This window comes from Octopus bimaculoides, chromosome 1 (assembly GCF_046866305.1).
Source record: "Octopus bimaculoides isolate indiv1 chromosome 1, ASM4686630v1, whole genome shotgun sequence".
NCBI classification, from domain to species: domain Eukaryota; kingdom Metazoa; phylum Mollusca; class Cephalopoda; order Octopoda; family Octopodidae; genus Octopus; species Octopus bimaculoides.
The window spans coordinates 41244532-41257538 of NC_142928.1; the positions used below are offsets into that span (position 1 = coordinate 41244532).

General features: G+C 33.5%; 2 protein-coding genes across 4 annotated transcripts in view; one reads left to right on the forward strand and one right to left on the reverse strand.

The window, feature by feature from the left end:
- LOC106878930 (uncharacterized) overlaps positions 1–1841 on the reverse strand; it is a 41486-nt gene extending 39645 nt beyond the window's left edge. For both annotated transcript variants that reach the window (XM_014928294.3, XM_014928293.3), the window contains exon 1: positions 1693–1841. The gene's annotated coding sequence lies outside the window, so the exon portion shown is untranslated. The remainder of the gene's footprint in view (positions 1–1692) is intronic.
- A 22-nt stretch (positions 1842–1863) lies between these two features.
- Positions 1864–13007, forward strand: part of LOC106878931 (sodium/hydrogen exchanger 8) — a 35577-nt gene continuing 24433 nt past the window's right edge. For both annotated transcript variants that reach the window (XR_016241447.1, XM_014928295.3), the window contains exon 1: positions 1864–2137. Coding sequence is in view for 1 of the 2 variants with exons in the window: in XM_014928295.3 (XP_014783781.1) it covers positions 1878–2137 (260 nt within the window). In the remaining variant the exon portion in view is untranslated. The remainder of the gene's footprint in view (positions 2138–13007) is intronic.

Consider the following 13007-nt stretch of genomic DNA (forward strand, 5'->3'; position numbering starts at 1 on the left):
GATAAGATTAAATAGTTAACAGAAGCAAAAACAAATGTTTTTTTTTTTAATTAAGAAAACAACACATTTTGTTAACAGCGCTGTTATTCAGTCTTATGTCCAACCTGACCCAGCAAAAGTAGGAAGGAAAATACGCTCGCAAAAAAATCTTTTCTATATGTCCAATTTTTTTTCAAGTGTGTAAGGTGTAGGCTTGCAGCTATTTCCATCAGATCAAAAGACAGAAAGGTTCCCCGTTTTCTCGAGTCGTTTAGTCATAGGTCAACCAACCCTGATCGAGCACACTTTATGATTAAAGGCATTCCAGTCGTGATCAGCTTTTTCCTATGTGCAAGGAAAGCAGGACAACATTGTCCAACGTGGATGTTTCCAAGAGGGTTAGGATGTGAAAGAAGGGAAATTTGATTGCATTTTCTAGAAGATCGAACAACTGCATATAAGCTACATTGCTGGTTCGAGTTCATCTGTGGGATATAGTTTTACTTAGCACCAGCTCAGTCCTAATAGGTCATCTATGAGCCAACGAGGAAACTTACGTGGTCGCTCAAACCACTAGAAATAGATGCTAAACTTTCCTCGATCACACCCAAGCAGCTTAAAAAGGGAGAAAACATTAAACAATGCTTTATGGTTACTGCTGTGTTGTTTGATTGTTGATTTTATTCTGCTTCCCCCCCTCCTCCCTCAAATCACAATATTCAGTCTGAGAGATATTGAACAATCCTTATTGACATTCTTCCGATGAATCTGATCAAAGATCAGATTGACCTGCTTAACCAGCTAGAAAGCGCAGCCAAATTTTCCTTAAATCACGCTCTACCGAGCTAAGATACACCTAGAGATGGGATGATCAGAGCTGGAATGCTTTTATATTGATCTGCTAAACAACAAATCGGCAATCGACGAATACCGAAAAATTGCCCAACGAATCATTGTATTGCGAAACAGCGACAAACTGAAAAATTGATCACTTCATTACATTTCAGAATTAAAATTTTTTTAATAAGGAATGCTTAACGAAATTTAACTTATGTAAACAGCTTAAATTTCCAAAGCGGAAAATTCTGAAAAAAAAAATTGCAAAATGAAGAAATCTTAGTACTTATATTTGATATTCGTTAGTACCAAAATTTCTTTAAAATAGCCGAGAAAATCCATATCAGAGAGGAAGCAGTTGGCTGCAATGGCGAGTGCAAAGAGATTTTCCTCCTTGAGACGATAATATATCGCCATTACTTACACACAGACATTGTTATATTCAGATTTATTTGATTACATATTATTAATCTCAAAATAAAAAGTGATTATATATATATATATATATGATATACACATACAAACACACGTGTGTGTGCATTTGCATGTGTTTTTGTTTTAATGGCCACATTTCATGACCCCCTGACAAGTACCACTCCGAAGGCCAATAGCTATTTCACAAATAGGGCAAAAGACTGCTTCTTCGAAATTCTGAAAAGTTTATGGCCTAAGCATTAAGATATACAAATTTTATTTCCCAAGCAGTAAAATATACAATTTAAACATACAAACATTGATTGAACTGACATAACAAAAGCAAGTGGAAATAAAGAAATCAGATCTAACGAAACGATTTTTCTCCTTTCTTTTTTTTTCAAAGTTTAACCGATTAAAATAATGTTAAATCCACGATTTATAAAAGCAGAAACTACTTACTGTTATCGTAGACGGACACGATAATTCCAGAGCGTATTTTATCTAATAATTATTGAGGTTTTTCACCATATAATATGATTTTCTGAAATATTGAAAACGACGACCAAAACGAACAAACAATATGGCTAAGAGACATGGAGCCTCATTTTGGGGTCGAGGAAGATGAATGACGTCATTAGAAGCCAATGGTTCAGCTGTGTCGGAAGTTTCTTGTCATGGTGAACATGGCACCACACTCACTTTTCACCATTGGATTAATAATGTGTATATTTGTCACTCAATGTCAATGCTATTCGCAAAGAAATGAAAACCAGATAAATAAAAACCGTTACTTTCATCGTAGAAGTATTTCTGATGTTTTTGTAAGATATCTTAGAAATGTTAGTGTTAAAGATGATGGAGGTACTTTAGATAAAAACAATCAGACTACCATAAAAAATATTAGGTGAGTAAAGTTTCGACATTCAAATATAGTTCAACCTATGTTTATCTAATTATGAAATGTGTAAGTCTATGAAAGTGGGGTTTAGAAAATGATAAAATTTTATCTATAAGATTATATTTATTAAAAATTAAAAGTCTAGGAATTATATTTCTTTATTAACATTTCCAGTTTCTTAAGTTTGATTTAATATATTTGATATTCGTTATTTTTTTTTTTTTCAATGAAATATAATATTGCATGTTTGTAATATTTTGCCTCAGTTTAATTGTTTACAATGTATAAAGATTTCGAAATACAAATGAAGTGAACTGATTGATTTAATACATAATAAATCAGTTTAAATTGAAACTCATTGATTTTATTGTACTGCCGAACCCTTAGCCATTATGTGTATGTATGTATATATATATATATATATATATATATATATACATACATATTTATATACATGAAATAATTTTTTTTTTATTGAGGTATTTTTAACATCTTTATGCACCCCTTTTTTTTTTACAGCAATGTTGTTAAGTTGTCAAAATTCCATGGGTGTGTAAAAGTAACAAGTGCCTTTTTGGCACGAGATGAAACATGTTATATAAACCGTAGCTTTTACAAAGATAAACGTTCGCAACCGAATGAAATGTTTTGGGGTTGTTGTCTATACTATGATGATACAGTGGATTTTTTATTAATATTTATTGTATACGTTTTTGTTTCGATATCAGCTTATGTTGAACAAAACCTCAAATCACTTATTATTTTCAATTTATTATTTGACATAATCTTTTTTGTTTACTTAACGAACAGATTCCGATCCAAGTCGGGAAACTCATTATGTTTGTCGCTCGACCTACAGAAAAAAAACAATTCTGCTTCAAATATACATCTTACTGTCTTAAAAAGAAGAGGTGGGGACATCATTAATAATTTGATCGTAAATATTCCATGTCTGAAATGAAAGACAGAGTGGTCATGACTAGAATACTTTTAATGATCGATTTCTTCTGTCAGGGAATGCCATGGGGCTGATCTACAACAGCAAATCGACAATTTTAATATTCCTTATTCATAGTGCAGTGGTGTTATTTATTGAAATCAAAAACATAGACTGTGTATCTTGAGATTCTTCAAATATCTAGCAATTCATTGTACTGGTTTTATTGTATAGAAAGCAATTAGAGGGAGAGAAAAAGTATTTCATATCTTATTTTAATATTGTATTGAACTTAACACCTGTAATAAATGTAAGCAGCAAATGTTATAACTTCGTTAATGTTGCGAATTTTTAATTAAACTGAATACTGCTGTCTGGGTCCAGTTGACCTAATTTTAAAACTAACCTATGATTTCGTTTTTCCTAAGTTGTGAAGCTAATTGGGGCATAGTGTGTTTGTTGAAATATAAAAATTTCTTTCGTTTGTTAATTGCGACAAAATTTATAAGTTACACCACTGTGCGTCCTTTGGACACTAAAATTGAATCAGTTTTCATTATATTAATTATTATAACCAGTTGTGAACTTTTAATATTATTTTATTTTATAAGATATATTTGTATTGTTTGTTGGATCTTAACGTCTGGTTATATTTATTAGATTTTATGTCTCATCTTGTTATTATTGAATCCATACTACTGTCTTCTTAACGGAATATACACATTGCTTAATAATATTTTCTATTAGGCACAACGTCTGAAATTTGGGACAGGGACCTAGTTGATTATATCGACTCCGAAAAGTCAAAGTCGACCTCGGTGGAATTTGAACTCAAAACATGAAATGACGCTCGGCATTTTGCCCAGCGTTCAAAGTACTTTTATTATTATCACCATCAATTCATCCGCATGTTCTTACGTGCTGAGAGGAACCCTTCTTCATGAGTCTGTTTTCTATGATCTTCTACACCTTCCACGTTCGAACTTAAAGCACTTTCTTAACTAAGAGTCTACTTGAAAGCTGCCTCTTCTGCATACATCTGTGGAGCCACTTTCTCTTTTCCCTGGCCTTTAACCTTACACTAAAGTTGACAGCTAATTAAATGGATAGGCTCAACTAATGTCTCTCAAGTTTCTACATTTCTAGTATGCTTGGAACTTTTACTGCAGCTCTTTGATATGTTCTGCAATGAGAACAGATCGTCAGCTTTGAAAATGTCCAAGGACATTCAATGCTGAACTTCCTTATTATATCTTCAAGAATTATAATGAATAGCATTGGATCGAACAGAGGTTTAGGTAACATCTTGACCGAATTTGTTAATAATGTCTCGGCCTTGCCTCCATTCCTTTCCTTCATTGCCTTTATAACCATGTTTCAAATAACCTCCGTAACTGACTCCGCTGCTTATTACAAGTCTTCATGGCAATATTTCTTAGGACATACACTGCTTACATGTTTCAATTTAAATTTTAAAATAATCAAGAATTTGGACAAATATTGGTAAAAATTTAATTAACCACATTAATGCTTGGAACCTAACGGAAAAGAAAATGGACGATTTTAATTGAAATATGAATAGGTTTTTTTTTTATCACATAGGAACCAGAGGTGCCCTTAAAACGGGTCGTTATTAAAAAGATTAACTTAGATTTTACTATCTTGTTCATTTCTTATTTAACAACCACTTGAACGTACATATTTATGCCTTTTCTTTTCACTTACACTGAAGGTTCTGTCAGTGTTGTTTCTGACACAGCTTTCCCTTTTTGCTTCCTTGTTCGTGCAAACTGCGTTTCAGTTTAGAATCGTTTTATATATAGAAATGATATTTGTTAGCTTAAAATATTGACATATACACATTTATCTTTCAAATAATAATCTCCCGTTTGCTTCTGTTAATTTTGAGACCGATTTTGCCTGTCATTCATAGAATTAAAATATAGCTGAGAAAAGTAATAAAACTCATTTAGTGTTGGTATCACATCAAAATATATGCCTCTTTTTGCTTACAGCATAGAGAACCTTATTGAATCCCTTACTTTCTACTTATTTCTAATAATATAAATTTCTTACTCTTCCCACTTCGTTTTCAATCTTCCTATGTTTAGCTCATGTAACACCATCCACTCAGCTATGCTAATTTAACATCATGTTGATCTGAGAGTGAAGGCAATATAGTCTTAGCATTAAGAGTTGAATTTGTAATTACAATGACAAATTTGACCAAATGTATGATTCTGAATGATGGCACATGATAAAGGAGGCATGAGTAAAATCAATGCTTTCTATAAAGGACACCAGTAGAGAATCTTACACATCTTTTATCTCTGCAAACCTTCAAATGAGGAAAGTGCACGACTGCAATAGTCTGATCCGAATGTCAGTAGCTCAGATGCATTTAGAATGGACCAGGATAGGGTACCAAAATTAGCACTAAGATTAACATCACTTAGGAAATAAACACTTGGACTGCCAAAGGACACTTGGTACAGAATAGGTGAAAGCAAGCTGGGAAGAAATGGATCTTACATGAAATATTCCAATTAATGTTATAGATTTAGAATACCCTTTTTTTGAACACAATTTTTCTAGAATCAAGACCTAAGAGCCTCTTTGCAGTTGTTCAACCTGCTAGAAATCATCATCATCGTTTAACATCCGCTTTCCATACTAGCATGGGTTGGACAATTTGACTGAGGACTGACAAGCCAGAAGGCTGCACCAGGCTCCAATCTGATCTGGCAGAGTTTCTACAGCTGGATGCCCTTCCTAATGCCAACCACTCCAAGAGTGTAGTAGGTGCTTTTACGTGCCACCAGCACGAGGGCCAGTCACACGGTACTGGCAACGGCCACGCTCAAAAAAGTGTTTTTTATGTGCCACCTGCACAGGAGCCAGTCCAGCGGCACTGAGGAGCCAAATTTCTTTTAATCCACACCCTTTCATTTCAAAAGGAGCAGAACACCTGGGATAATGTGGTCCTGCATACAGTTTGTGTTGATCCAAGACTAAATAACAAGCAGCCAGATAGCTTATGATTTCAAAATTAAGAATGTACAAAATAGAAAAGAATTGCTGCAAGAGTGGAATCATCAGAGGAAGAGGATTGATATGGAAGTGAACACTGTTTACATTCTATAGGCAAAAGAGAAGTGGTTGTACCAAAATGTGTGCAGTATCTTTATGAAGAAAATGATGTAAGACAGCCAACTGGTAGCCAGGGATAACACTTATCCTTTAAATATTGTGTTGCCAGTCTAATGTTCTTGAGTACTTATGTTATTACTGCATTCCTTTAGTATTTTTACTGTTATTCCCTTCATCCAGATCCTCTGAAGTCATTGTTTTTGGTAGAAATAAAACCTTTTCCAATAAAGAGAAGTGTTTTAATTTCCATTTTGCTGTAACAACTCTCAAAAGGGCTTAATCCACCTGACTATGAATATCTACCAAGTTCAAATGCTTTTGGAGGAGAAAAAAACTGAATTTCAGAAGTCAATGGGAAACCATCTGTTTTATGTGTTCAGAAACCATGTGGCTTTATAGTTCTGTCCATCCATTTGTATATTTGCATGGTCAGAAATATTTTTGTTTTTATTATACTCTAGTCTGACCATCTCTCTGGTTTGTTATATTCATCTGACTACTAACTGGCTGCCTTGTGCCTTTCCCTTCATACAAATATAAATACTATAGTAAGGCATCACCTAAGATCCAACATTAAATTCCAGCTTTCAGTACATACTTTGGGAACATGCAATATATTTGCATTGCATATATGTCTGAAGAAGATATAATCATTGGTAAACAATTGAGAAAATTTTACAGCTTATAGTTCTTTGAGATTGTTAATTTCATCAAAACTTGATTAATATAGGAATAAATATGGGCAATATGTAATTCAGGAAACTCATATGCACAGAAAATAAAAGATTACACAGATGGATTGGTGAAACTGCCAGACAGATGGGCAAGATGCCAAGTTGTATCGACTCATCAACCTTTCTCTTATATAAGCATCAAGAATGTATGTAGAGAGGGAAGATTTGTACACATGGTCAACTTTGACTGATGGAAACCCTATTAACAGGTGAACATAGTGTTATACATTGAGAAATCAATCAAGGAAGTATAATTATTACATGTGAAGAATTTTTATAGGTTTATCTTTGGTCTTAAAACACTTGAAACAAAAGTTTGACTTCAATTAGAATTCTATTAACCCTTTGTCTGTCCAAAGCATTTTCATAAGTTTGTCCAAAACATCCATGCTTGTTTTCAGACTTTTAGTTAGCCTTTGTTTCATACATTTTGAATAATATAAAATTTTTCCTTTTATAAGTCCCAAGTTACTCGGATAGTTGAAAAAAGTTTCATTTGCAATGGATATCTTACTTTTGTATTTAAAATCATTCTGACATTTAATATAAGGTCAGATAAATTTATGAGTATCGTCATCATATCATCATATATCCATTTTTCATGCTGATATCTGTTGGCTGGGATGTCACAATCACAAACATTTCATTTTGGGAAAATACTGTTCTCATAGACTGGTACTCATACCTGGCAGTTTGGTTTGGTTTGGTTTCAATGGCTGGATGCTATTGCCTATTATCAACCAGTTTACAGAGTGTACTTGGGTCCATTTTCTTATGGTACCAGAAGTGATAAATCATCAAATACACAGGACTAAAAGAACCTCACAACTCTGTGCTTTCTCATTTGCTTCTTTGCCACCTAAAGTGCATACAGGATGAGTTTTTCATGGTAGGAATGTTGTCAAATTCTCAGTAAAACAAGATTAAAATATATATGATGATGACATGTTTGTTTTCATGTTCAGTTATAATAAAAACAACTTTACATTTATCCAATGGGTTACAATTTCACTATTCTTATACAACAATATCATTGACAATGACTCCGAAAAATGTCTAATGCAAGTACAATGCCCTTGAATTTGTGTGGTGGGGTTAGCTTAACTTTATCCTGGTACTTGATTGGTACTGATCTCAGAAGGATGAAATATTGTTAGTCTTAACAAGCTTTGAACCAAAAAAAAAAAAAAATGCCCTAATGTTTTTTCTAATCCACTGCCCTATATATTAGGATTATATTAACAATTTTAATTCAAGTAAATAATCAAGTAAAACTAGTATTTGTTACTTCATAGAACATACCAGAGTTAGAACTTGATTTTCATGTCATGGAATGTTTGAGATAATTTTTCCCTACAGTCACATATGCACATATATACTATTTATAAAGATATATTATATATATGTAAATAGGAGTGGCTGTGTGGTAAGAAGTTTGCTTCCCAAACCATGGTTCCAGGTTGAGTCCCACTGTGTGACTCCTTGAACAAATGTCTTCTATAGCCCTAGGCCAACCAAAGCATTGTGAGTGGAATTGGTACACAGAAACTGAAAGCAGTCCAGTGTGTGTATACACACAAGTGAGTGAACAAATGAAAGAAGGGCACTCAACACATTTATTGGGAGATGTATGGATCAAAACAGTTTGATTCAAATTCCATGCTACTTAAAGTTTCAAAGCTGGATAAGCTTCACGAGCTTTGAAACTTTAAGTATTACAGAATTTGAATCAAACTGTTTTGAGCCATATATGTATGTATGTATATACATATATATACATATATATATATATATATATATATATATATATATATATATATATATATATTATTCTGTAACAAAAATAGTATTGACAGTGACTTTGAAGTTTTGGCCAGACTGTTATGCAGTTGAGTTAATCTTCACTTTATATAGCCAGGTAGGTAAAATTCTATTGAATGGTAATTAGGTTGTGATGGAGAGTTGTTATAGAGAAATTTTTTCTCCATTCAATTTAGGGCTATCTTATTATTCAGAATTTATTTATGCATGCGGAACATTGTAAACAGATTTGTAGGTGTGTCAGCTCCAGGTCATGGGATTGTTTTTTGGGGGTTTCACAAAAGAATGTAGGTAGTTAAAAGGTGTCTTTTGATTAGTGGATGTATCACTAGTTATTACCATTGTTGGTTATTATTCTATTTAATCCTTTGCTTTGAGAATTTACTTTTTTGTATTGGGATTTTCAAGGGTTTGGTGAACAGGTCATCTTCAAAGGATTGTAACAATGAGTTGGGTGATGGACATTTGATCTTCTTAATTCATAGTTGTTGGTGAGCTGTTCTTCCATTCCATCTTCTTCCTTGTGATAAATTTTCTATTGGAGTCTTTCGATGAAACTTTGTTCTTTGTCATAGTGTTTTCAGCTAATCCTTTTTGCTTGATATTGGTATGTTTTTCATAGACAAGTGTTTTGGGTGTTGCTGCACCTTTTCCTGTTTTTCAGTTGTTACAAAAACACTCACATCAGAACAGAGTTATTATATTAATGCTTGTGTTTATATTCAGTTATAGTAAAAACAATTTTACATTAATCTGAAGGATTAGAGTAAAATATTTATTATTATATTTCAGGATGGTTATTTTTTATTTTATTCTTTTACTTGTTTCAGTCATCTGACCGCAGCCATGCTGGAGCATCACCTAAAGTTTTATTTATTTAATTTTTTTGCCAAATAAACACAGGCACTATATATTCATTTTTCACTTCAGATTTATTATCATTCTTATTTTTATGTCCTTTGTCTGGAAATCTTTCATCACACATCCTGTAACCTCTTCAGTGACTCTCCATCCCATGTGTCTCCTCTTGTCCTGTTTAGTCCATTCTGTCTTTCTATGGTGTGTATCCTTATCTACAAATGCTTTTGCGTCTGTATCTATGTATGTGTGTGCATATGTGTACTCATGTCTGTATTTTGTGTGTGTGTGGGTGTGTTTATTATACTGTTTGTATCTGTGTCCTTTATGTAGTTGTTTTTTCATTTATTTACTTATATATCAATTTTTTTTCCCATTTCATCTTAGGTTTGTGTGTCTTTTGTGCTTGTGTGTATATATGGGTTTATGTATTATGCTATTGGCATCTGTCTTTTTTTTTCCTCTCATTCTGTCTTTAGTCGTCATGTTGCCTGGTGTGGTGAAGGTAGGTGCTATTGTTCCATTAGTGTTTTCAGCTGATGCTTGATCTATCTATTACTATGTGTGGTCTCTATAATGTCTAAATGTTGTGTCTCTATTCTTTAACAAGAATAGTATTGTCAGTGGCTTTGAAGTTTCAGGCAGCTAAGCCATCATCAGACTATGATGCATTTGATTTAATACTTCTCTTTGGTGAGTCACTATTGTTTTTTCTTCTATTGTTTGCTTCCCATTGCATCCCCTACTCTAGTCTTGAGCCGACCAAATCCTTATGAGTGAATTAGTTGGTGAAAACTAAAGTCCATCCCTTTTGTTAATTCTTTGGAGATAATTCATACCGAGTTTTCTCTGGCCAGTTTGTCTTAAGTTGGTTTTATTGTACTTTGTGTGAAATTTCTTTCCACGACTATGGCTGTAATAACAGTATCATTCTGTCCACTCTCTGTATTTCTCCCTCTGTCTACACTCAGTGAATAACTATTTATTATTATCTTGTAACTAACATCTAGCAGCTGCTCCTAATGTTATTTAGGCTCCAAGTCAACTCTGACCAAATAGACATTTATGATCAAGGATATTCTAACTATGCTCATCCAGTTTCTTTTACAAATATAGTTTATCTCAGACTAGATTATTCAATATGTCCTTTTTTCCTTCCCTGGCACTTGTGCCAGTGGCATGTGAAAAGACATTCGAGCGAGATCGTTGCCAATGCCGATGGACTGGCTCCTGTGCAGGTGGCACGTAAAACGCACCATTTCGAGCGTGGCCGTCGCCAGTTCTGCCTGACTGGCCCTTGTGCCGGTGGCACATAAAACACCCACTACACTCTCGGAGTGGTTGGCGTTAGGAAGGGCATCCAGCTGTAGAAACTCTGCCAAATCAGATTGGAGCCTGGTGTCGCCTCCTGGTCCACCAGTCCTCAGTCAAATCGTCCAATCCATGCTAGCATGGAAAGCGGACGTTAAACGACGATGATGATGATGATGGTAGTGTAATTTGAGAGAATATAACAGTTCCTTCTCGTATGTTAAACAGCTTCATAGATGCTCTCTTATTGGTTCATTGTCTTTTGCTTTGAAGTTAAGTATCCATTTCAGCTAGAGACTATTTAACTTGCTTGTATCTAGACCAGACCTCATTTATGCACTTTCTATCAAAGTAAAGCCAATGTATGTCTACTTTGGAGTAATGAACTTTTTGCATTATGGTTAACTCCTTTTTTATTCTATCAAATTGTTGAATCTTACTCAATTTTTAGCTGTTTTTTATTGAACTGTACAATTAGAGTAGCAGTTGTATTGATAGCTATGAACTTGCTCTTTGCATTAAACTTAGTGCCTAGAACCTTTTGGATTATCTAATGAAGTTCTTTTCTGATAAGTTTCTACTCCTTGGTGTTCTAATTAGTCCTTCTCCAGTACACCTAGGTGTAGATAAACACCACAGCATTCAAGTTCCTATATTTCTTGTGATAATTGCTGCCCAGCTTACAAAACTGTAGCTAATGCTCACCAATCATGAGGTGGGATCTTACATATTTGCCCACACCAAATGATATCTCTATTTTGTCTCTCAATTTTTTGACTGTTTAATGTTTCTATTTCATTGGCTGTGCTTCATATTTAATGCATGTCATCCATGTACAGTATGTGGCCAATTCACAGGTTTGTTTTCAATTTCTAATAGATGGTACAGTTGAAATCTAACTTTAAGGAGCTAGGGATAAACAGAATAGGTGATAATGAATCCCTTTGGAATAAACCAGTTAATAAATATAACAGTTGTAAAGATTTCAGTGAACAGACAGTCACTGTTGCAAAATTTTTATCATTAAAGTCTATGGGAAATTGGTCTAACTCCTTCATTTCTTTGTAATTTACCTTCAAATATTATGGTGTTTCTACAAGAAATCAAAATTTTTAACTAACTACTTAACAGCATTCAAACATACAGTCAATCCTGCAACCTCATTAATCAAAATACAGTTTTTATGCCAGTGATTTTGGCCAAGTTGGCATCAAGTATTCTGCTATTTTGCACCCTTCTCTTTTGACCCATGCTTTATTCATTATATTTAATTTCAAACTTTTTTTTAATTCTGTAAATATGTTTGAAATTTGGTTAGAACATATTTGCACAATCATTAGCATTCTTTCTATGACTTACAGATTTTTCAAGATCAGTTATAACTGATTTACACATGTTAGAATGCATTTACAACACCTGCATGTTGCATTGTTATTCTTTCACATAAGCCACTTGAACTGACTTTCTCAAACTTTTGTTGTGTCTATTATTGTTTTTCTATTTTCTCATTGTGAGGAGCTGTAAGTAAAATCGGATATACGATTTTAATAGGAGGAAGTCACTATTGCCACAGGGCTTTACAAAAATTAAACAAACATATAAAATAATACAATAGGTTTTTTTGTTTTGTTTTTGTGAGGAAGGGCCATCAGATATTGACAGGCTCCTCCTTTGGTCTCCAAGCCCAGCTTGTTGTTGGTAAACTTGCAAAGGATCTTTCAATGTTTGTCAATTTAATACCAATGGCATCCTGGTGATTAGTTGAAGAGCTCAGTGTTTATAATCTCCATATTTCTTTGTCAGTGCTATTTTAGCCATTACTTGGTTTATATATGTATTCATTCTTTTTTGATTGATTTCATTTTGATATTTCCTTTAATCTTTTCTACCTCTACTTATGTTTTTATAATTTTGTTACTTTCATTTATGTTATTTTCTCTATGATTCCTTGTCTTTTCTATTTGTTGATTTGTTGTTGTTCATGACTATATGATCCAAGTGTTCTTCATTTCTTTCTAAGACAACATTGTGTCTTAAAATTGCTGGTATCACATAAAAAGTACAC